The following is a 24,308-nucleotide window of genomic DNA, read 5'->3' as shown; positions in this document are numbered from 1 at the left end:
TTTTTTTTGAGAAAGACAATCACATCCAGCAGTACCCCCACCCCCAACCTAACCTTGATAGAATATGGAATCCCAGGCTTCACAAAAAGAGGAGTAGCAACCAAGTTCAGTTTGTAGGGAGAAAGGACATATTTGATGCCAGGAATTTCTGCTTCTTCAGAAAATCCACCTGAAGAAATGACAAAAATGTATTAGAAGTGTACTGATCTGTGTGGGGAGCCATGTCTGTCTCCACGTGCCTCCACAGACCCACTCATTCATTTCTGAACTCACTCATTTACCAGCGGCAAGTAGACATGGGTCTTGGTTCGAAGGGGCAGTGCAGAGAAGAGTTTAAACCCTTCTCAGGCATTTCCAAGGCCTTATGCTCAGGGCTTACGTGTAGAGACAGCCCTTGTGGAAGTAGGGAAATAGGATCAGACTGAGGCGAAATTTGAGGAGGGGACGCCACTTTTCACCGGTTGCTTGAGTTCCATTTAAATACGCAGAAGGCATTAAGGAGAGAAGAAAGGGTCAGCCAGAGACTAAGGCTTACAGGGGGGTCATCTTTAGGGAGCAGGGATTTAGAGAGAATTGAAGAAAACATTAAAAAAAGAGCATCAGGTAGAGAGAACCCAGAGGGTCTATTGGCAAGACCCAATAGTGTTACCCTTTGGCTAAAACTTATATATAATAAGTTATCAGAATAATATACAGAGCTCTAGTGTCCCTAACTTCTTCCAGAATTACATCCCTGACACTCCCACATATGGGCTTCCCAGGCAGCGCTAGTGGTAAAGAACCCGCCTCAAGTGCAGGAGACAGAAGAGACATGGTTTCGAGCCCTGGGCCAGGAAGAGCCCCTGGAGGAGGGCATGGCAACCTACTCCAGTATTCTTGCCTTGAGAATCCCATGGACAGAGGAGCCTGGTGGGCTTCGGTGCATGGGGCTGCAAAGTGTTGGACACGACTGGAGTGACTTAGCATGCACATACGCACCCCTACATATATATCCTATACTTCAGCCGACAGAGTAATCTGCTATTCTCAACGGTCACCCTTGGTATGTCCCCTCTCTGAAGAGTACCCCACTTCACGCTGCCTGTCACCCCTTCCTCAAAACCCTACTAGTCTTTCAAGACAAGACCAGTCATCTTCAGGACACCTTTGCTGGTTGCTCAGCGATCATCTGGGAGCTCGTCTTCTTCTGCAGGTCAGTAGCACTAAGCACTTTGCTTAGAGCACAGGTGGACTCCCTTCTTGTCAAAGAGTTCTTTGTATATTTGTCTTTAAGCTGATGGTGTTTGTAAGGCACTTGAGTACTGAAATTATGCACCATTAACATTTGTAAGCTGCATATTTAGCAGCGCTCTTTGCATATCTAACAAACATTGCTTAAACTGAATTTATTTTAAATAAATCGAGAAAAATAACAGTAAGAAAGAAACATTAAAACAATGTCAAAAATATAGAGAGGGCAGGGAGTCTAAAGTCATCATCATTCTCCTGCATCTTTTGAGCATCTGATGTATACAAGGTGCTTAATAACTCTGTAATCACCTCAGTTCTTCATTCTGCTACCCTAGAAGGACAAATTTAAAGAGGTGGAAGGAGACTTAGGAATCTTCTAGTGTAACAGTCATTTTATTGGAAAAAAATGGACTTAGTGTGTTTAAATTATTTGCTTATGGTTGACTGGGGGTTCAATATAGACCTGCAAATATAAGGTACATTAGTAATCAAGATATATCAGAAGTAAGACAAAGTAATCCAACTGGGAGTAATAATTATTAACTATTAAAACCATCGGAGTGAAGGTTAAGAGTACTAGACAAGATATTAAGAATGCTAAGGGAAAAAAATAGGTGGTGAGGAGGAGAGGAAGAAGAAGGGGGAAGACGAGGAGGAAGAGGAGGAGAGCAAGAGGGAGAGGGAAGCGCACTAGGGGGGAGGAGGGGTGGCGAGGAGGGGAGGACAGGAGAAAGGGGGGGAGAGGTGCTGGTCAGAGCGCTCTGCACACACGGACTCTCATTCCTGCCGTAACATTGAGAGGCGTATACCATTATCGGACCCATGTTAGAAACATTACCTCCACTTTTGGATAGAATTACTATTCCAGAAGAAGAGGGCTTTATCGTGTACTTTGTTCAACTCCCTCATCATACAACTAAGTGGATAAGCCAGTGGTAGTCGTGGTAACTTTCGTTTGCATGGTACTTCACCAAATGTCTGTACACACATATCTCTTTGGTTTTGATTCCTCCCGGGTGAGAAAACTGAGGTGCCAGATGTTCAAGCCAGACAGGCTGTGAGCCACTTGGGCTGTTCAATGGGCGGGTGACATCCCTTCTTGCCACTGAGACAGTAGAGACCCAGTGGCTAGGGAGTGACAACGCTACACTCCAATCCCAGTTTTAATGATGGAAAAATAAAATTTAACTATGAAAGGAAGGAAAACGTGAAAGAACGTATAATTATTTATACCTTTAATATGCTGTCTAAATATTTCCCAAGAGAAAGTCCCTTCTCTGGTGCATGCTAAGTCGCTTCAGTCATGTCCAACCCTTTGTGAGCCCATGGACTATAGCCCTCCAGGCTTCTCTGTCCATGGGATTCTCCAGGCAAGGCTCCTGGAGTGGGTTGCCATGTCCTCCTCCAGGGGACCTTCTCTGGTGCATGCTAAGTCACTTCAGTCATGTCCAACTCTTTGTGAGCCCATGGACTACAGCCTGCCAGACTTCTGTGTCCATGGGATGCTCCAGGCAAGGCTACTGGAGTGGGTTGCCATGCCCTCCTCCCGGGGACCTTCTCTGGTGGCTCAGAGGTAAAGAATCTGCCTGCCAATTCAGGAGACACAGGAGCTGCAGCTTCAGTCTCTGGGTCAGGAAGGTCCCCTGGAGAAGGAAATGGCAGCCCACTCCAGTATTCTTGCCTGGACAATTCCATGGACAGAGGAGCTTGGTGGGCTATATAGTTCATGGAGTTGCAAAAAAGTCAGACACGACTTAGCAACTAAACAACAGCAAATATTTGCCAAGAGAAAGTTTAAGAGGGAAAACAAACTTACCTGTAGACTCTGTGATTGTCACACCAATATAGAGGTACTTGTCATTTAAATCTTCTAGACTTTCATAGGACAATTCTTTAACTGCTGTTTCAGAGTTAAATGTGACTTGAGCCATTCCGTTTATCAACTTTTTAAAGGGGGAAAATAAACAAGTTATTTCAAAGAAGAATTTATAAGGAAAAAATGAATAAAATGTGCCTTTACTAGCCTCTCAATCGAAGACAAAGAGGAAAGCTTTACCACTAAAGCGAGTAACTGAGTCCACAGTTAAGCCCAGAGTGTTATCTTCTAATCTATTTGTTTAGAATTATAGATGTGGAAGGATCTTAAACATCATTTGGTTCCACAGGTCTTTTTTGTACTAGCTGGCAAAGATGACTTCTTCCCATCACTGAGTCATCATCGTCTTTCTAGGCCTCTCAGCTTACTTTTGCTCTTAACTGAGAGTTTATGGGATTTTATGATATTTATTCTGCTTGCATATTAAGACACTAATTTAAAAATGCACAGTGGATAATGGGATATAGGGTTATCTACGATACGTTAATCGCTAAGTCGTGTCCGACTCTCTGCCACCCCACAGACTGCAGCCTGCCAGGCTCCTCTGTCCATGGAATTTTCCAGGCAAGAATACTGGAGTGGGTTGCTCTGCCTTCTCCAGGGGATCTTCCCGACCCAGAGACCGAACCCCGGTCAGATTTTTACTGTCTGAGCCACCAGCGAATCATATGACATTATTTAAGTATTAACCACAGCAGTAAAACAGATATTGCCTTATTTTTTCTTCTAAAATTGAGTACTTCAGGGACAGGGATTTTTGTCTTATGTAGCTTTAAACCTCAGTGTTTAACATGGACTCTTGCATTAAAAAAGAGGCGTTTATATCGTAAATGAAACTGTACTTTGAAAGAGCAAGGGCTCACTAATTGGTGATGCAGGCTCTGTGAAAGGGCAGCAGTGACCCAGATGCCGTGAGCCCTTACCGTCCACAGCGCGGCGCAGAGAGCACCGAGCCGGGAAGCGGGCAGCAGGGCCCTCTGAGCTCCCGCAACCGCTCGGCCTTCACTGTGGGCCAGTGACTTCTCAGTGAGCTCACGGCAACTCATTCACTTACAAATCTTTACAGAGCACCTACAAAACTTGCCAGCAGCTGAGCTGGCTCTCGGCATATAGTGGGAATGATTCAGACCCCAGAGAGCTTTGTGTAGAGAACGGTAAAGGAGTAAACACAGCATTGCTAAATGCAGTGGTTTTCAACCTCAGCACTCTTGACATTTTGGGCAGGGTGATTCTTTGCTGAGGGTGCACTGCTCTGAAGGGTTTTTACAACGTCCCTGGCCTCGACCCACGAAATGCTCACGTGACCCTCTTGCCCAGTTGTGACAACCACAAAATCTCTGGACATTACCAAATGTCTCCTTGGGGGTAGAAATCACCCTTGGTTGAAAACCACTGCAATATAAAGAGTGAAACACGCTTCATCGAGAGTGACTCAAGGCCTGAGGGAGCAGGATGGGTGTTGATGTGGAGACAAAGATTGGGACGGCATTAGCCAGGCAGAGAAGAAGCAGGAGGTGACAAAGCAAAAGGGCATTCCCTGGCAGAAAGAGCAGCTCTGCAGACACCTGGAGGCGAGAGAGACTAGGGTGAGCTGGCAAAACGGGTGACCGGCGCAAGGGAGCAGAAGGGGAGAGATGGGCCGGCAGGGGGCTTGCTGACAAGGAGACTGAACTTTCTCCTCAGGATAGTGAGGAGTCAGTGCAAGGTTTCTGAGCTCCCATTTCCACACCTGCATGAAACAGCACAGAGGACCAGATTGTACAGAAGGGACTTTCCGTCTCCAGTGTCCATGATGGGCCTTCAGGTGCCAGTGGACCGCTTACCGTTGTGCTCTGCATCGCTTTTTGCATCATTTCTTTTTGATTATCTTTTAAGTTGTCTCTTATTCCAAAAGAGATATAAACGTCAGCCTCGTTGACGACTTTATTATAAAAATATCTGTCAAACAACCACACCATAAAATTGTTCTGCTAACACCGTTACAATAATAAAGTCCAGATAAAATATAACAATTTAAAATCACATAAAGCATTTGACATACTTTAAAGTGCCTTTCCATCCACTATTACATTTCATCCTCATAAAGCCACCGTAATAAAGCCAAAGTACAGATTTTTATTACTATGTGCTAGATGAAATAAACTGATTTTGAGGAGATCAAAAGAGTCAGGTCTGGGCCTCTTTCTTACAAAACACATCACTTCCTCAATGATTTTGATAACAGCGGAGAACTGCTCTTTATTCTCTTTTACATCTTTTAAAGCAGCATACCCAGTCTCACAGTTATATAAGTTCTTTTGAAAAACTCTAACTGCATATTTCCTTTTTTAGTTTAGAATTAAAACAATGATAAAGAAAACTTTCTGTAGAGCAAACATGATAGCAAGATCTTACTTTTGTTATTCGTAGTTTGAACAAAAAAAAGTAAGTCTCTCTGTTAAAAGAAGTCCATTTCTACAACTGTCTGTCCAGTGAGCCTTTTACAGGGGCTTAGATCAAGTGGCAAACACTCTATCTGAGGAATAAACGCTAGGAAGAGAGGCGGTATATGGTAGCATTTGAAGGCATGGGTTCTGGAACAAGAGAGACCACGTGATTTATTAGCTGTATGATCTTGGGCAAATTACTTAACATTTATGTACCTTCGTTTTTCTGTTTATAATGTGGGGATAGTAATTGTATCTATCACACAGAGTTTTGTAAAGATTAAATGAGCTAATACGTACAGAATGCTTTGGAAAGTGCCTGACATATATAGTTATATAAATCGGTTACTGTTTTTAATAATTATACTAGGTCATTTTTAAATGGTAGGTCGCTTATAAAAGTAACCCCAATTCTCCACCTCCCCATGTGTCTACTGCCTTTGCAGCTCCTTGGATGCAAAGGGTGTGAAGGGAGTCTGTTTCCTTCAGGTGGATGCTGTAATTTGCTTTGGACAAAAGAATGTGGTGGAAGTGACGGTGTGTTAGTCCCAAAGTGTAAACCTCAAAGGGACTTTTATGCTCCCATTTTCTCTCTTTGAGCATTGCTGCTGCTACAAGCTAGCCCGTTGGTTGATGAGAAACACACATGGGCCAGTCATCCTTGCAGCTTCAGTCAACTGCCAGTTAACTGTCAGGCATCTGAGGAAGACCTTCCTAGGCCAGCCAGCCCCCAGCTGACCTGCCAACTGACTGCAGGCACATGGGTGAGCCCCACTGACATCAGCCTGGCCCAGACAGCAGAACTGCCCAGCTGATTCGTAAATAGTCGTGGTTTTAAGGCACTGGGTCCCAAAGTAGTTATGCAGCATTAGCTAGCTGATGAAGCCATTAAAAGTGATAAGAAGTTAAAGCTTCATATCTCAGTTCCAGTATCCTAAGGCACGCTGCTTCCTAAACATACACACTGAGCTTATGTCTTTAGGATTTTTTGGGGGGGGGGGGCGGGGCGCTGGTGAATATTTAACTAGACTAAAATGGAATCAGCTAAAGTCAGTATGAGCAAATAAATTATAGGTGTGATGTCTTCTCAGTCAGGTAGTTTCAAAGTCATGCCAGACATTGCCACTAAATCACAGATCTCAGCGATGTACAAATGTATCAACTCACCACACAGTACACCTTAAACTTTCCCAATGTCATAGGTCAATTATACCTCAATAAAACTGGGGGTAAAAATCAAAGATCTCACTCTGGGCAAATGTCACCAAAGTTAGCACTCAGTTTAACTGAAAAATCTGAAAACAAAACAAAAAACGTTCTTACCTTGCTCTTATAGTAATTTCAAAATTAGTGAAGTCCTTATAACCAATGAAATTACTTTCTGGTTCTATTGAGATAGAAAAATGTGGCAACACTGAAAATAAAGACGAAGAAGCAACGTTACCATTTGAATTAGAGCGGTCTTCAAAGCGCAGCCACGGACTGTATTTCTGGTACAGCCGGGTAAGCTGCGACATCAGCGCGGCATCCACCCTGTCATTACTATCAGGGACAACGGGATCTCTGGGAAGCCTCCCGCTCCGCCAGTCAGAGGTGTGTTCATACGCTGAGTGCTAGGACTTCGCTTATACTCTGATTTCAGCACTTACAGGCGATCGACTACTTCCTCCGCTAGACGATGGGCTCCTTGAAACAAAAAAGACTCTTCTCTTTATTTTTGCGTGTCTCCTCCCTCAACCTTCTCATGAGCCACAAATACAGCATGTGCTCAACAAATGTTATTATATTGAAAATGGAAAAAGAATTGTCTTGCTTAACATTTCCCTTTTTTGCCTAGTAGATAAAATCTACCCAGTCTCCAAATTCCAACATGAAACTCTCACTTTAGTCAATAAGCGAGAGCTTACAATTAGCTACAAGAAAGAAGCTTCATGCAAAATTGAAAATTAGGGCAGAAGGGAAGGAGGGTTTTTTTCCCTGTCTCTTTGGTATCCTGATTGCCCAAGAGAAAACAATTTCACCTGTCCAAAATAGCATGGTCTTCTCTTTGCTCTAACACAGCCTGGGTAGTAAGGTTTACAGATTCTATTAACCTGCACAACACTTAACAGAAACTGGGTGATTGTATGACCTTGATATTGTAGATCAAGACTGTCACATGAGAGTAAGTGAGATGGGGTCAGACATGGCTTATGTGTTTCCTAGATGGTGAAAGGGCCTTTCTGCACAAACGGTAAAGAGTCTGCCTGCAATGTGGGAGGAAACAGAAGTCTAAGAGCAATGCAACCTGTTGCTCTGGGCTGCATTCCTGTGTCATTAAAGATCAAGGCAGACATGTTCTCTCCAAGATATGAAGTAGAGGAAAATATTTCATCGTTTCATCCAGTACCTACTTGCCATATAGCCTGCACACTCCTACCAAGAGGGATACACCCATGAACACGACAGACAAACCCTACCCTCACTGAGCTCACAGTCGAGCAGGGAAGACAAGCATAAGCAAAGAACAAACACTTGAGACCGCTATGAAAGCTGATATTTACAAGTGAGTACAGGGAGTCCTTCCCAGGAAAGAGAATTCAGGGAAAACGTCACTGAATAAATGGTTTTTCAACCGAGACTTGAAGGTGAGTGGGAGTTGGCTAGGTGAGAGGGAGGGGGCTGTAGGCAGATCATATGCAAAGTCACCATTAATGAGGCTGAGGAGATGGCAATGAGGAGGCGGTGGGGACTCAGTAACAAAAGAACGAAATAACGGCGAGAATAGCTTCAAAGCAGAGGTAACAGTTGGGGGTTGAGGGTGGGTTTTCAGTAGTCCATGAGGGAGCCTGGTGATAAAATTGACGTGTGGCTGCAGATAATAAGAAGTGGATAAATTTTAGGTATGTACAAGAAGCAGCAAAAACGCGTGGAGGAAAGGGGACCAGTTAGGACGATATGTTATTTAGAGCCTATAATCTTTAAAGTTGAGCTTCATGATAGTACATTTGTTTTGTCGCTGTTTGTTAATTGTTAAAATTCACGTGTTTATTCGCCACATTATTATGAGTCTATTGGAAGAATTAAAAAATGACTTCAAGCAAAATAAAGTTAAACTTTGTATCAGAGCACACAAATACTCTAGTAAACAAGAAATGGGAAGGTTAAGCGGTTTGAACGTTAATTATTAGTTCGTTAACATGACTGGTTTCAAAGTAAGACTATCTGATATTTTTGGATCAATGTATTAGGCATGTCGAGTCAGAAGGAAAACAGCACTGGACTCGGGGTAAGGAAGTGCACATGCTCCTGTTTGGTCACTAACGGGTGGTGATGAGGTGAGGTCGGTTCACCAGGTTCCGTTCACCTCAACTCAGGCTGCTGCTCCTAAAACCCTAATTCTGGAAAGGACCCGAGCCAGTCAAGCTCCTCAGGGGGCTAGGTCTCTTGGAGCTCTATGATGAGGAAGGCAAGTCCAGAGGGTTGGTGTGCTTGTTCAAGGTGAACAGGGCAGCTACACCCAGAGCTTAGGCATTCAGACAACGCCCACTCCTCCCTCCGCCGCAATCAGTACTTCTAACCATACCAGCAAGCAGCCTCATCTTCGTCTGGAGTGATTTTGCATTAAGCTCATTCGTGAAAAGAATTATTGCAAAAATGCTAACTCTACATAGGTAAACTTTTAATCATCAGAAATTACCATATTCTTTAACTTCAAAATATGCGGTTCCAGTTGTTGAAAAGTCTTCTTTATATTTAGCTCGAATGGTCCACACACCGTATCTATGGGAACAAAATATTTAAAATTATGGAAGTCATGAAACGTGCCTGTTATGTTGAGGGGCTAGCGGTATAAAAGTGACCAATACAGACAGGACCCCTGTCCTCAAGAAGTTCTTCGCGACCCCATGGACTGTAGCCTACCAGGCTCCTCCGTCCATGGGATTTTCCAGGCAATAGTACTGGAGTGGATTGCCATTTCCTTCTCCAGGGGATCTTCCCAACGCAGGGATTGAACCCGGGTCTCCCGCGTTGTAGACAGACGCTTTACTGTCTGAGCCACCAGGGAAGTCCCAGTTTATAGCCTAGTGGGGAGTAAAGGCAAGTAAATTAATAAAGAATTACTTACAAAACTGAGATAAGTGCCATGAAGAAAATACGGAAGTAAAGGGAGGAGAGAGAAAAGAAAATGGAGGAGAGGGACTGCGTGCGGTGTTGGATCCAAGAAACCCACGCCCTAGAGAAGGAGAGGAAGCCAGCTTCGTGAAGAGTGAGACGACGCACATTTGAAGCAGAGGGGACAAGCTGTGAAAAGGTGCTGGGTAGGAAAGCAGCGGTCTTGGGCGGCTGTCATGGCTGATGCAGAATCTGGCACAATCTACCACTTGGCATAAGATGGAGTTGGAGAAGTGATAATAGTTATACAATAATCGGATCAATTCTTTGCTATTATGGAATATTTTCAAGGAGGTACACAATTTTAAAACTACCCAAATTATGTAAATCCCCCAATTTCATCCAAATTTCTAGAAGATCTTCAGTACAGTGAATTAACTGTGAACTCCCTTCTAGAGGGCAGAGCAAAAATGACCAGAAGAAGATTTTAAAATGATATTGCGGTCATTTTTACACGCACTTATCCGTCCTCCTCTAAGTTGGTTGGAGGCAGGGGCTCTGTATTTTTTATTTCTATTTAAAATTTCTCATTCCCATTGTACTTTGCATTTCCCAGGAATGTGTTCACTAAATTTTTATCACATTGGGTTCTGTTTAAACATGTTCTTAATCCTCTAGTGTGAGACCAAATGGAGGAAATGAGTTTACTAAGCTCTTCCCTCTTGAAATCTGTCTTCTGGAAGTCTATGCAGTAAAGACTACAGAAGACCAATATTTTCATTGGTCATAGCAAGGCATGGGACAACACCAGCCTTTTAGACTGATAGTCTGTTAGATTCCCTGAAGGGTGGAAGGTTGATGGTTTTGATAGAAAAAGGCCTGGGAACTATTTTTTTCTTTTTGCTTCTTCCAAATTTTAATTTCTGTATGTAAAGAAGATTGGTGAGAAGTATTGGGAGTGGGTTGTTTGTTTTGCCAGAACCTGAGCCTAGCTTTTCATTAGACCTGAAGACTTTGCACATTTCTTTCACACTTAGCTTTTTGTTAACACTAGGTGGCTCCATTTGACTGGTTATCTACCTCACACCCAGAAGTTCCAGATGTCTGGTTTACAGAAAACTTTATTCAAAACAAACAAACAACAACAAAAAACTTTAAAATACTTAGGATTAGATGGAATCTTGAAGTCAGGAAAAGAAATAATTCCAGTATAATCATTTTCTTCTATCATGTCAACTTCTGATCCTTCGGGATCCTTTGAAGAAAAGCAGACAATTTCCAAGCACATAAATCACACTTAAAAAATTAACTGATTACATTGTCTTTGATCGATAGAAATATTTACTAACAAATATCATGTCTTCAAATTAAATATGAAGGAGGAAAACCATTTAAATGTTGTGAAAGACAAATATGGCTCATTTAAGGCATTTCCTCCTTTTTTTGACTTTCTTCCATCTCCTGCCTCACTTGAAAAAAAAAAGTAAATCAGTGTCCAGGGTATCCTAGTCTCAATTATCTAGAAGAGATTCAACTCTATTGTATGGCTAAAAAAAAGAACTATGACAAAAACTGATGTTATAATGAACCAAATAATAGCTTACACACTTTATAGATACCAGAATCTAAATTTTGTGTGTGTTCATTTGGAACTTTCCAAAGCAAATATGCTGTAAAATTCATTTATTAGCTAGAAATTTTGAAGGTTTACAGGTTATATCAATAATTATCAACCATAATCTTGGAACACACTAATGCTTCTCAAATAATTCATTATAAAATACTCAGATGTGAAAGTTTATGAAAGTTTCATAATTTTTATAAGTTATAAAGGATTCAAGGTTATTGCTGTACAGCCCTCTTTTTCACTCATGTTCTGTTAAGATTTTTGGCTTTTTGGTTCCTTGAGTAGGAGAAAGAGGCGCTGCAACCTGCAGAAGGGGACCTACTGTCAACAGGCGAGCAGTTATTTCCTCCCAAAACTTTGTAGGGTTTCGACGTGAACTGGGAAGACCATGGGAATTTATTGCACACACCTGTTATGTACCTCATGGCTCATGAAAGGCTGATAATTACTGATCTTTATCTCACGGGGTTAGCACTATTTTCCATGTGCTAGTGTGTCTTACTTACTAAGCTCTAAACTCATCGGGAGCAAGTGCCACAGGCTGTAATTCTTTACCTTGTATTGTGCAAATCAAAAATATCATACTTAACAGACATTCAACTACTTCTTAGTTGAATCGAAGGATTAATCCACTAAGTTGAATTCTTAGCGATTGAGGGGTGGTCTTTAAGAAATGTATCATGAAGGATGTATTTAAATGATTTGGTTCAAAACCATAACTTGTTGAGATTTTCATCTTCATGAGAGTTTTACATATTGTAAAGGAATAAACCTATAATGTTATACACCCAGAAGGTGTTCAATAACCGTTTCTGAACATCGAATAAATTAGTATGGTGTCAGGACAGGGTTATGGAACAAAGTATCTTGTCCTGATGAAAATTTAAATAATTTAAAAATTTTAACATAAAATTATTATTTAAATAAACATACTTACTATGAAAGTTAAGACAGTTTCTCTTTTGGCTGGCTTCAGGTCATCATTCAGTGAATAAACTCTAACCTTTACTGTAAGAATAATCGACATCATCAATAACTTTGTGAAGCACAGTATTTTGATATTTTCAATAATCATCCTTAAAAGAGATGAGCCTCATCTTAAAGATTCAATACATAATCATATATGAAAATTCGTATTTAAAAGAAAGAAAAAGTTAACTTGTAGACAACACATCACTAAAATTTTTTCTTTTATTGAGAATCCTTTTCAGTTCAGTTCAGTTCATTTCGGTCACTCAGTCATGTTCGACTCTTTCCAATCCTGTGGACTGCAGCACGCCAGGCCTCCCTATCCATCACCAACTCCCGGAGTTTGCTCAAACTTATGTCCATCGAGTCGGTGATGCCATCCAACCACCTCATCCTCTGTTGTCCCCTTCTCCTCCTGCCTTCAATCTTTCCCAGCACATCACTAAAATTTTTTCCTTTGAAAGAGAATCTTTTTGGATTCCTTTAAAGAGCTACTTCTAATGAATTTAAAGAACAGTTCACTTTATTAAAATGTATTTGCTTATATCTTTGGGAGAACAAATATGTAGTACAAAGTTAGTTATATCTGTGATTAGGCCAGGATTTATAAAAAATTTCATGGCAGCAAAATAGTGATGTCTACCCTATGGTTGTATTGAGTTTAGTCACTCAGTCATGTGGACTGAGTGTGACCCCATGGGCTGTAGCCCATCAGACTTCTCTGTCCATGAGGATTCTCCAGGCAAGAATACTGGAGCGGGTTGCCACGCGCGCCTCCAGGGGATCTTTCCAATCCAACCTGGGATCGAACCCAGGTCTCCTGCACTGCAGTCAGATTCTTTACTATCTGAGCCACCAGGGAAGCCCAAGAATACTGGAGTGGTTATACTAGGAGTATAATAAATCATCTCAGAATTGAAGATTTTAATGAAAAATTAGGTGGTTTGTTTCAGACTATACACTCTTACAACATGGCCCCAAATTGTCTCTTATTGTTGCTAAGGATAGTTTTGAATTGTACAGTTTTGTTATATTTATTGAGCCAGATCCTACAAATATTTGTTCATTGTTAAAAGAATAATGGCAGGGGGCTCAATAACAATTAGTTCCCTTCCACTTCTTCCTGTCAGGTAATAGATCCCCACCTTTTAAACAAATATATCTGCTTAGCTTTTAACTCTTAGCTGCTTGAACACGCTGGTTTAATTCCTTCCAATGGCGTATTATAATTTCTCTAGGGTTTTTCTGATGCTCAAATCACTTCATGGCCAGAACTTTAACCACAAAATAAAACTGAACTCATGTCATAAACCTTTTAAAGGGTCAGTATTATGCAAAGCTCTACCTGAGAAGTCACATATTAAGCTCTCTAAAATTGATTTCACCAAGACCATAAGATCAAAATGAAATGCTCAGTAAATCCCTCAGCCCTGCTGTCCCCTCACCTCTGTCTCTCAGCTCGAGTCCTCTCTTCTGCCTTATGAACATACCTGGTCCAGCCCTGAGCATCACTGAGCTGCTGCTGGAGGCAGTGTGCCGAAAAAGTTAAGAGTTTGGGCCCTAGAATTCAAAACTTTGGTTCCATTCCTATCTCTGCCACTTTCTAACGTGACCCAGAATAGGATACTTAATCCCTCTTACCCCTTAGGTCCCACATCTGTAACACAGGACTGCTAGTATCTGCTTCATAGCACGTGAGACTAAATGAGAAAAAGCTTTGCAAAACCCAGTGCATAATAACTAACCAATGAATGCTTATTATTTCTATTTTTATTATTTCTATAGCTACTGCTTGTCCACTTTCTCACTCAGTTTGTGCTAGGTTAGAAAATTAACCTTGTCTTCATAACAATGGTATATCAAGTGACGTGAAGTGAAGTCACTCAGTCGTGTCCGACTCTTTGCGACCCCATGGACTGCAGCCTACCAGGCTCCTCCGCCCATGGGATTTTCCAGGCAAGAGTACTGGAGTGGGGTGCCGTTGCCTTCTCCAGGTGTATCAAAGGCAAGTTCAATGAATGCTTTTTGTACCAAAGGTATAGCTTATAGACTTTTAAAATATATATGCTGGATGCCTTCTATGTGCAGACACTATGTTAGGCACCGAGATATGGTGGTGACGAATCAGACGTGGAATTCCTCTAACGGAGTGGAGTAGAGAGGCAAACACAAGATCCCACAAGTGACTGTCAACTTCCAGGGGTGGGAAATGCTGCGGAGGACACTCCCCGGCTTTCTGAGGCTGACAGAGGGAGCTTTGAAACAGAGAAGGCTGCCCTCTGTGTGATGGCACGGAAGAGTTGAGTGGAAGTTCAGAGGGCAAGGAAGGTGATGAATGTACCGGGAAGAGGTGCGCAGGCCTTACCACGGACAGGAGAAAGGCATAAGAAAGCAACTATAAAGAGGTCAGCTTGGCTGCTGTCCGCGGACGAGGGGCGGCCCGGTGGGTGATGAGGCAGGAGGGGAGCGCAGGACACAGGCTGTGTGAGATTGGAAGCATTTTGGTCACTATTCTGAAATTCTTCATCCTGTAAAGCCTTGAAGATCTAAGCCTCTATCCTAGAGGTACTTATATGAAAAATCCCTCAAGGATCTTCAGATTAAAATGTGAGGACTGGGACATTAGAGCTATAAATAGCAAGATGTAATTAATTTCCAAAAGAATTACTGAGTAATTCTTTTTCTTCTGTGTAATTAAGGCTTTGTGCTATTCCATAGATTAAACGATAATGGAAAATACTTTCCTGGTGCTTACTCTGGGGTAGGCAGTGTTTGCAGTGCTTTATACGTACGAATTCACCGAACTCTCCCAACAACTCTGTGAGATATGTTCCATTACTATCTCCATTATATGGATGAGGAAAATGGGACTCAGAAAGATTAACTCACACAAGGTCATGGAGCTAATAAGAGCCCCAACTGTGATTTGAACCCAGACAATTTGGCTCCAGAGTCTGCTGTTCACAACTATACTTCGCTACCTCTCATTAATGAGTCAAAAATTAGAGAGAGGTGCTCTGGTTTTCTCTATGATTTATTCTAAGATGGAATAGGTCTTAGAGAGATCTTAGAGATCTCTCATCTCTATTCTAAGATGAAGACACTATATATTTTTATGGTAAAGTTCTGATAAAGAAATAACAAATGGAGCCGTTCTTAAGGGAAACCTTAAGAGCTAACAGAAGCCCCAGGGTCTGGGTATCAGGCTGCTTGATGGACAAAGATGAGGACCCTAGGGACTTGCCTGGAGGGCCAGTGGTTAAGACTGTATGCTTCCATTGCAAAGGGCACAGGTTCAATCCCTGGTCAGGGAACTAAGGTCCTGCATGCCACAGGGCACAGCCAAAAATTAAACGAGAAAAAAAAGATGAGAACCCTAAATAGTAAGTAGTGTCAACAAGACCCAATTAAAGAAGCATCCTATAATATGCGAGGAGGACAAGGGTGTTGGTATATTTGTTTCGGGGTATGATGTTTAAAGGGCTTCCCTGGTGGCTCAGAGGTTAAAGAGTCTGCCTGGAATGTGGGAGACCCGGGTTCCATCCCTGGGTCAGGAAGATCCCCTGCAGAAGGAAATGGTCAACCCACTCCAGTACTCTTGCCTGGAGAATCCCATGGAGGGAGGAGCCTGGTAGGCTACAGTCCATGGGGTTGCAAAGAGTCGGACACGACTGAGCGACTTCACTTTCACTTTCATGATTTTTAAAAAGGGCTCAAAGTTTATGGGCAGAGACTATCTCAATGAACACCAAGTCATCTTCTTGGAGTCAATAGGATGCTATTCTGGCAATGATATTATGTCCAAGCTGGAAGCGATACCCCAGCCTTTCGAGGCCTTTTCTTTCTGAGCTGGCCGTAACAGGAGCTCCTGCTAAAAAGGTAATGGTGCAGGCCCATTCCACTCCATACTGTCATCAGCATCAGTCAACACGTAGCAAGCATGTACTACCTGAAAGGTTTTCAACAAAACTGGCTGGTCTTGCCTCTCGTCCTCTTTCCTTCGCCAATAATGCCATTATTGAAACTCCATAACCTTCCCCTTCCACGTACAATTCTCTTATAATACCGTCCTCATTTGCTCAAAAGTTAATTTTGGCAACAGGGAGTGATGGAGGAATTGAAGATTTTGCAGATACGTGAACATATGTGGGCAGCATTCACACTTTTCTGTGTTTGGTTTTTCGTTCATTGGGAGTAAATCCAGCCATTCACCAATCAGAGTTTTGACTGGCTACGCTATGCTTTCCCCCTCTAACAGATAAACCACTAATACAAAACAGTGTTCTAATAGGAACTTTCTTTAGGTAGATCTCCTTAGAAAACTAATATCCATTTATTTATGTGACTTCACTTACTTTTTCTGAATCATCTGATACCCTAGGGTTTGATTTGTTTTCTGAATTTGAGAATTAGCTGCAAAGTAATAGAATGTTTTTATGATCGCTACTTTATAACAAATTATTTTTAAATTGCCAAAATTATATTTGCAGTTACCTCTTCTAGCTTGTTTAATAATAAAACCTAACACTACATTTCACAATTCTTAAATAGCTTTTTTCCTACATGGGAACAACTGACAGATACTGTAGATCATGTAATTGCTGATTTTTGTGATTTCCATATGAATCTAAGATTTATATTTAAAATTTAAAAACTAAATTCCATATAATTATTTAACAATTTCCATATGAATTTAAAATTAAAATTATATTTATAAGTGTAAAAATCACTGGGGATTGAGACTCTTTTGATCAAGTTGGAAATCCGTCTCTACTTAAACTCAAGTGTTGAAAAGCTCACAGTGATATTGGCCTGTCATCTTCTCATTTTGTGGTGTCTCTGCTTCCGTTATCACAGTGCTGGTGGCCTCAGAATGAGCTCGGCAGTGTTCATACTGCTCTGTTTAGATAGATAACCAGCAAGGACCTATTGCATAGCCCAGGGGCCTCTGCTCAATAGACTGTGCTAACCTAAAAGTGAAGATGATTCGATACATGCATTTGTTCAAATGAGCCACTTTGCCGTATACCTGAAGCTAACGCAGATTTGTAAATCAATTTTACTCCAAAATGCAAAATAAAAACTAAGCACAGACAATTCTTCCCCACATCCAGAGTTCAGCTTAAATAAATGCCATCCTCCGTTATCTAGTTGCTCAAGCTTGAAGGGAAAAAAGCTCTACAGCATAGTGTCAACGCCCATCTCACTACTCCCCGGAGAAAGAAGCATCTTATACTCTACCTGACTGGTGTGGAGTGTAAACAGGTTTGTCTGTATGAATGAAGAGGAATCCATTGTCATAGGTTATTGGCATTTTTTTTGCTTGTGAAAAATGCTTTGATATAACTTCCAAATACACATGTGAAACTGAGCTTTGTCTTTCAGACAGCTGTTTGGGTTGTATCTGTAAAAGAAAATGTTGACGGGAAAGACTATAATAATTTTAAAGTTATAAAACATGTTATTTAAAAAGTAGTATAGGAGCCAAAGTAGTAAATAACTTTTGCTCCAAGCCCTTCCGTATCAAACATCATAATCAACATTCAGCTTTAAGTAATTAAAAAATTTTTGGTTTTATGCTTCCCAAATTTTATGTGCATTTAGTAAAACTACTACTATGAAAGTGTTAGCCACTCAGTCGTGTCTGACTCTTTGTGACCCCATGGACTGTAGCCCACCAGGCTCCTCTGTCCATGGAATTCTCCAGGCATGAACAGACCCAGGGATCAAACCTGGGTCTCCTACACTGTGGGCAGATCCTTTACCATCTGAACCACAGCTCTCTTAACAAGCTTTAACCTCTTCAGTGTGCTGGATTATTCCGTGCTCTCCATTCCCTCTGTTCAACATCCTGACGGATGCTCAGGGCACTGTACTATATTCACATCCTCTGTTCCCGTGGTTGAGCGGTACAGTTTCCAGTTTGAGATAAAAGCTAATTAATACAACCAACCATGCTGAATTAGATATATGAGAGCACTGTAAACGTTTGGAAAAGCAGTAAGAATCTATAAAGATTCTGCACTCAGATTGCTTTGCGAGTACCTAAGTTTTTTCTCTGCTTCAAGGAAACAGAAGCTGCAGAACAGATGATTCGTTAAAGGAGGGACACATTGTGAATAAGGCTTTGCTGCTGCAAGTGGGCCCAAGAAAGACCTTGGCACAACATCAAACGATTAGCAAATAAAGGTATATTGTAATGTTAAGGTAAATCTAAATGCTTAAGATATGCATCAGTTTTTATGATTTCCCCACCCTAATTTACTTTTCCAGATTAGCCTTTTAAGTTAGCACTGTTCAATAGAGCTTTCTGTGGTGAGGGGAATGTCCTATATCTATGCTGCTCAGTATATGCCATGTGTAGCTATTTAAGCACTAGAAACAAGACTAGTATGAGTGATGAACTGAATTTTTTATATTAGTTACATTTGATTGATTTAAATTTAAAGATAACAGCCACATGTTTGTGGCTCGGCAGCAGATAAAAGTGTCTTCTTTGGGGAAATGAATTTTATTTCTTCATAAACCTAATAAGTGGACCTGTTTGCTAAAAGGTTAGAGCACTTATCATCAAGGACATGAAGCAAAGAATTCCTACGTTTGGTTAGAATTTATTTAGATCAGTGTTTCTGAAATTTGAGTAATATATAGAACTCTTTTAAAGGGTAAGATATTCTGGAAGACTCTCAGTGCTGACTTTTTGTTATTTATAAAAATAAAGAAATATTTTCAGTACAGTGTTAAATATGTACAGACCTAAAAGTCAGTATAATATTCTTGTGCTTATGACTTTTGTATAATTCTAAAATCAAAACATTTATAAAATAAACTCAAAATGGTAAATATCAACGTAATTCTAACTTGCAGCTCTTTATAAAATTTCAAAGTTTAATCTCTTTTTAAAGAACTCACATTAAAGAAACAATGGTCTAATAAGCCTCAGAGGCCCTTCCAAGTCTAGAAGTCTCTGATTTTTTGGTTCTTTATTTTTGAATTTATATCAGAATTTAAAACAATATTTTTCACTTGGATAAGGAAACAGTAAATATGAAAGTTATTTTTTAGTTATCAGAGTTCTTAATAAGAAATGAATTACGAGCGATTTTCTAACCAAACTGTACAACAATATCTTAATCCCTCAGTTGTGTCCAACTCTTTCTGACCCCATGGACTGTAGCCTGCCAGGCTCTTCTGTCCAGGCAAGAATAACCCACTGGGTTGCCATTCCCTTCTCCAGGGGATCTTCCCTGGAGAAGGATCCAGGGGTCGAAATTCAGTCTCCTGCACTGCAGGCAGATTCTTTACCGTCTGAGCCACCAGGGAAGCCCAATAGAAGGAAAATTTACTTGATCCAGGTTGTTCTTTCTGTTAACTGTGGTTATACACGAGAGCTATTCACTTTAGTAATCAAGAATTTATTAGTTTTAGAAGTTTTGATTGTAGTTTATTGGAGTTTAAACAAACAAATAGCATCCATGGATTTTTGTAGGCAATGCATGGCAGACCAATATGCGTGTTCATATTGGCCTGTTTCCTTGCATTAGTAGTTCTCACAGTAAATAAGTGCTTTCCATTCATTTCCAGATCTGTTCACATTGCAACCGCATGGACTGTAGCCCATCAGGCTCCTCTGTCCAGGAGAATACTGGAGTGAGCTGCCATCTCCTTCTCCATAAGTCCTGGTTCCAATAAGAATGTTAAAGTTTTCATACACTACTTAAAAAGCAGATACAACTCTCCTATTTAGAATTTTCTTTTTCACCCATATCATCATTAGTGACTGACATCGTCTAGGAATCACACAGTGGTAGTTTGGTATAAGTGACCAAATCTCTGTTATCAATATCCAAACTGGGTACACATATTACTGAGAATATTCTGAACGTATGAAGAAGCTGAAGGATAAATACATACTGTTAAGGTGGCAGAATTTTGGAATTTATTTTCTGCGGATAAAGTAACATGGACTGACGAGTAAGTGACTTTTTTGTCGGGAAAGCTTCTGATTGAGACTGTTGCATCAAAATCTTCAGTGTATCCATAAACTTGAATCACAACATTTTCAGATGCTCCGACATGGAACACTTTTGGTGCTGAAATGACATACCTGTTGAAATAGGAAAGAGAAGGATCAGTATTTTTATTCGACATTTTTGTTATATTTCTGACTTTTTATCTCACTTGATAGATTAGGTTTACATTGGGCACTTTTTCTCAACTTGAAATGCTATTTTTAAATTAACATTTATTTGCGATCTACAATCATTTCAGCACAGTTTCCAAGAAAAAATACCTTGGAATTAAGACTTTAGAAATAGAGCTGGTGGCTTTGTTAACCTCTAGAAAGGTAGCGATAGCACCTTCCCTGAGCTTCTGTAGCAAAGGAAAACTTTTAATGATAAATAGGTTCAATATTTTTGCCTGATGCAGAAAAAAACAACATTGTTTCCAGAGACTGAATTCCAGGTCTGCCATCTGCTGGCTGAGTGACCATGGTAAAGTCACTAACCGTCTCTGAAGAGTTAAATAACATACCTTAAATATTACCTTTTTTTGTTGTTTAGCCACTAAATCGTGTCTGACTCTTTGCAACCCCATAGACTATAGCCTGCCAGGCTCCTCTGTCCATGGTATTTCCCAGGCAAGAATACTGGGGTGGGTTTTGCCATCTCTTACTTCAAGAGGTCTTCCCAAACCAGGGACTGAACCCACATCTCCTGCATTGGCAGACTGATGCTTTACTGCTGAGCCAGTGCAGAAGCCCAATCACCTTCTTTACCAGGGTGCTAAGGAGGAAATAAGAATATCTATCTGAAAGCATCTAGCATCTTCAGTTCAGTTCAGTCGCTCAGTCGTGTCCGACTCTGCGACCCCATGAATCGCAGCACGCCAGGCCTCCCTGTCCATCACCAACTCCCGGAGTTCACTTAAACTCACATCCATCGAGTCCGTGATGCCATCCAGCCATCTCATCCTCTGTTGTCCCCTTCTCCTCCTGCCCCCAATCCCTCCCAGCATCAGAGTCTTTTCCAATGAGTCAACTCTTCGCATGAGGTGGCCAAAGTACTGGAGTTTCAGCTTTAGCAACATTCCTTCCAAAGAAATCCCAGGGCTGATCTCCTTCAGAATGGACTGGTTGGATCTCCTTGCAGTCCAAGGGACTCTCAAGAGTCTTCTCCAACACCACAGTTCAAAAGCATCAATTCTTCAACACTCAGCCTTCTTCACAGTCCAACTCTCACATCCATACATGACCACAGGAAAAACCATAGCCTTGACTAGACGGACCTTTGTTGGCAAAGTAATGTCTCTGCTTTTGAATATGCTGTCTAGGTTGGTCATAACTTTCCTTCCAAGGAGTAAGCATGTTTAGTACTCAGTAAATGTTAGATTCATTAAGCTTGCTGAATTAGTTGAAAGGAAATACTCTTATAACTATTATGTCATCCTAGTGGGTGGATAGAGAAATGAGTAGAATAACAGTGAGCCAGGAAGCGCATTTAGAAATGAACGTAGATGGAGGTCCTTGCAGAGCAAATGGTAACAGTCTGAGACACAATGAAACACAATGAGAATAAGAACAATGAGGAATGAGAGGCTGTGCAAGGGCTCTACATGCAACCCTTCTAATCTTCACAACAGGCCAGTGACGTAGACGCCATTATTACTCCTATTTTGCAAGTGATAAGAGGTTAATTTAGACCAAGGTCACATGGCTTATAAGTGAATGGGGCAGGTCTTTATATTCAGGCCTCACTGTCTATTATGTGCATAACTGAGGTCAAGGTTATAAACTATGTTTGTAAGCAGTGGGCTGTTCCCTCAGTTTTACATTTTATGTGATGTATCAAGAATGGACATGAATCAATATAAGTTTTTGAAACAGAAATCTTAAAATGGGTGAATTTTCATAGTTTTATTAAAAGAAAACTTACAAATATAAACTAGGTTATTAACTGTATATTGTAAAAGCATCTAATTGGAATAGTGAGAGCTGCCTATGCTATTGACAGAGAAAGAAGTCTGTTTCAACCCAAAAGGTGATTGAATAATTCAAGCAGCTGATTAGGGCTGGAGGGCACAGGCCAGCCCAGTGGGCAGAATCACTGCCGATTCCTCCGACACCACAGGCTTCCCCAGTGGCTTGGCGGTGAAGAACCCTCCTGCCATGCACCAGACGTAAGAGGCGCGGGTTTGATCTCTGAGCTGGGAAGGTCCCTTGGAGAAGGGCATGGCGACCCGATCAGTGTTCTTGCCTGGAGAATCCCATGGATAGAGGAGCCTGATGGGCTGCAGTCCATGGGGTCACGGAGTTGGACACGACTGAAGCAACACAGCACACACGCGCGTCAACACTGACATTTCAAAGGCTTTTAAAAATCAGCAAGTCTCTAATAACAATGAAAGTAATTTGGAAGCAAATGAACACTTTAAAAGCAACTGGTAATTCTTCTACACAACAAGTAATTTGGAACCATTTACAGAAAAGGGGGAAAAGAATCTCTAGTTTTCCAACCATCTTCTCAATTTCCCATGTATTTATGCAGGAACAGCAGAAAACGAGAAATGTTCAGGTTTGATGATACTAAGATATATCTACTGAAACCTTACTCAGTTCTAGGCACTATTTTAAGCACTATACATACATATATGTATTTATATATGTATATATGTCACTGTGCTGTGACAACCATCCTATGAAAAAGACCTTATTATTACTCTGATTTTACAGAGGAGGAAGCTGGTAATTAACTTGCCCAAGGTCACACAGCTATTAAATTACAGAATTAGGAACTGAACCGGAGCAACCTGTTTCCCGAATTAACACTTTCAGTTGCTAGACTAAATTGAATTTATCAAGAGTTTTTCGAGAGAAGTTTAGTCGGGGTGGGAGTGGGTGGGAAAGCTGTCTTAATTTTGGCATCGGGCTTCCCCGGTGGCTCTGTGCTAAAGGATCTGCCTGCCAGTGCAGGAGACATGGGTTCGATCCGGGAAGACTCCACACGCCCAAGAGCAGCTAAGCCTGTGTGCCAGGACTACCGAGCCTGTGCTCTAGAGCTCAGGAGCCCAGGAGCCACGGCTACTGAAGGCTGAGTTCTCAAAAGCCCATGCTCTACAGCGAGAGAAGCCACCACAGCGAGAAGCCTGAGCATCACAACTGGAGAGCAGCCCTTGCTTGGGGGAGAAAAGCCACGAGGCGACAAAGACGCAGCACAACCAAAAGTAAGTAAATAAACAACAGTGGACTGTGGGAAACTCTGAAAGACAGGGTAAATGGACGGAGAAACAGTGGAAACAGTGTCAGACTTTATTTTGGGGGGGGCGCCAAAATCACTTCAGACGGTGACTGCAGCCATGAAATTAAAAGATGTTTGCTCCTTGGGAGGAAAATTATGACCAACCTAGACAGCATATTAAAAAGCAGAGATGTTATTTTGCCAACAAAGGTCCGTCTAGTCAAGGCTATGGTTTTTCCAGTAGTCAGGTGTGGATGTGAGAGTTGGACTATAAAGAAATGTGAGCGCCAAAGAATTGATGGTTTTGAACTGTGGTGTTGGAGAAGACTCTTGAGAGTCCCTTGGACTGCAAAGAGATCCAACCAGTTCATCCTAAAGGAAATCAGTCCTGAATATTCATTCGAAGGACTGATGCTGAAGCTGAAATTCCAATACTTTGGCCACCTGATTCGAAGAACTGACTCATTTGAAAAGACCTTGATGCTGGGAAAGATTGAAGGCGGGAAGAGAAGGGGATGACAGAGGATGAGATGGTCGGATGGCATCACTGACTCAATGGACATGAGTTTGAGTAAACTCCAGGAGGTGATGGACAGGGAGGCCTGGCGTGCTGCAGTCCATGGGGTCTCAAAGAGTTGGACATGACTAAGCGACTGAACTGAACTGGAATAAAAGTTATTTTTTTTAATTGGTGTTATTAGAAGTTTTCGGAGAAGGCAATGGCAACCTACTCCAGTACTCTTGCCTGGAAAATCCCATGGACGGAGGAGCCCGGTGCGCTGCAGTCCATGGAGTCGCTGAGGGTCGGACACGACTGAGTGACTTCACTTTCACTTTTCACTTTCGTG

At 41.5% G+C, this 24,308-nt stretch overlaps 1 protein-coding gene across 1 annotated transcript in view; it reads right to left on the bottom strand.

The window, feature by feature from the left end:
- The window catches only part of C5 (complement C5), an 89,931-nt gene that overhangs the window by 62,791 nt on the left and 2,832 nt on the right, over positions 1 to 24,308 (bottom strand). Inside the window, exons 2-10 of the mRNA XM_004003966.4 lie at positions 20,138 to 20,330; positions 17,465 to 17,627; positions 12,192 to 12,262; positions 10,791 to 10,882; positions 9,212 to 9,294; positions 6,856 to 6,946; positions 4,930 to 5,044; positions 3,047 to 3,173; positions 54 to 169 (exon numbers count right to left, since the gene is read on the bottom strand). Of these exons, the coding sequence (XP_004004015.2) occupies positions 54 to 169; positions 3,047 to 3,173; positions 4,930 to 5,044; positions 6,856 to 6,946; positions 9,212 to 9,294; positions 10,791 to 10,882; positions 12,192 to 12,262; positions 17,465 to 17,627; positions 20,138 to 20,330 (1,051 nt within the window). The remainder of the gene's footprint in view (positions 1 to 53; positions 170 to 3,046; positions 3,174 to 4,929; positions 5,045 to 6,855; positions 6,947 to 9,211; positions 9,295 to 10,790; positions 10,883 to 12,191; positions 12,263 to 17,464; positions 17,628 to 20,137; positions 20,331 to 24,308) is intronic.

Source organism: Ovis aries, chromosome 2 (genome assembly GCF_016772045.2).
Source record: "Ovis aries strain OAR_USU_Benz2616 breed Rambouillet chromosome 2, ARS-UI_Ramb_v3.0, whole genome shotgun sequence".
NCBI lineage: Eukaryota > Metazoa > Chordata > Mammalia > Artiodactyla > Bovidae > Ovis > Ovis aries.
Note: the sequence above shows the minus strand (reverse complement) of the source record. Positions and strands in the feature narration are given on the sequence as shown.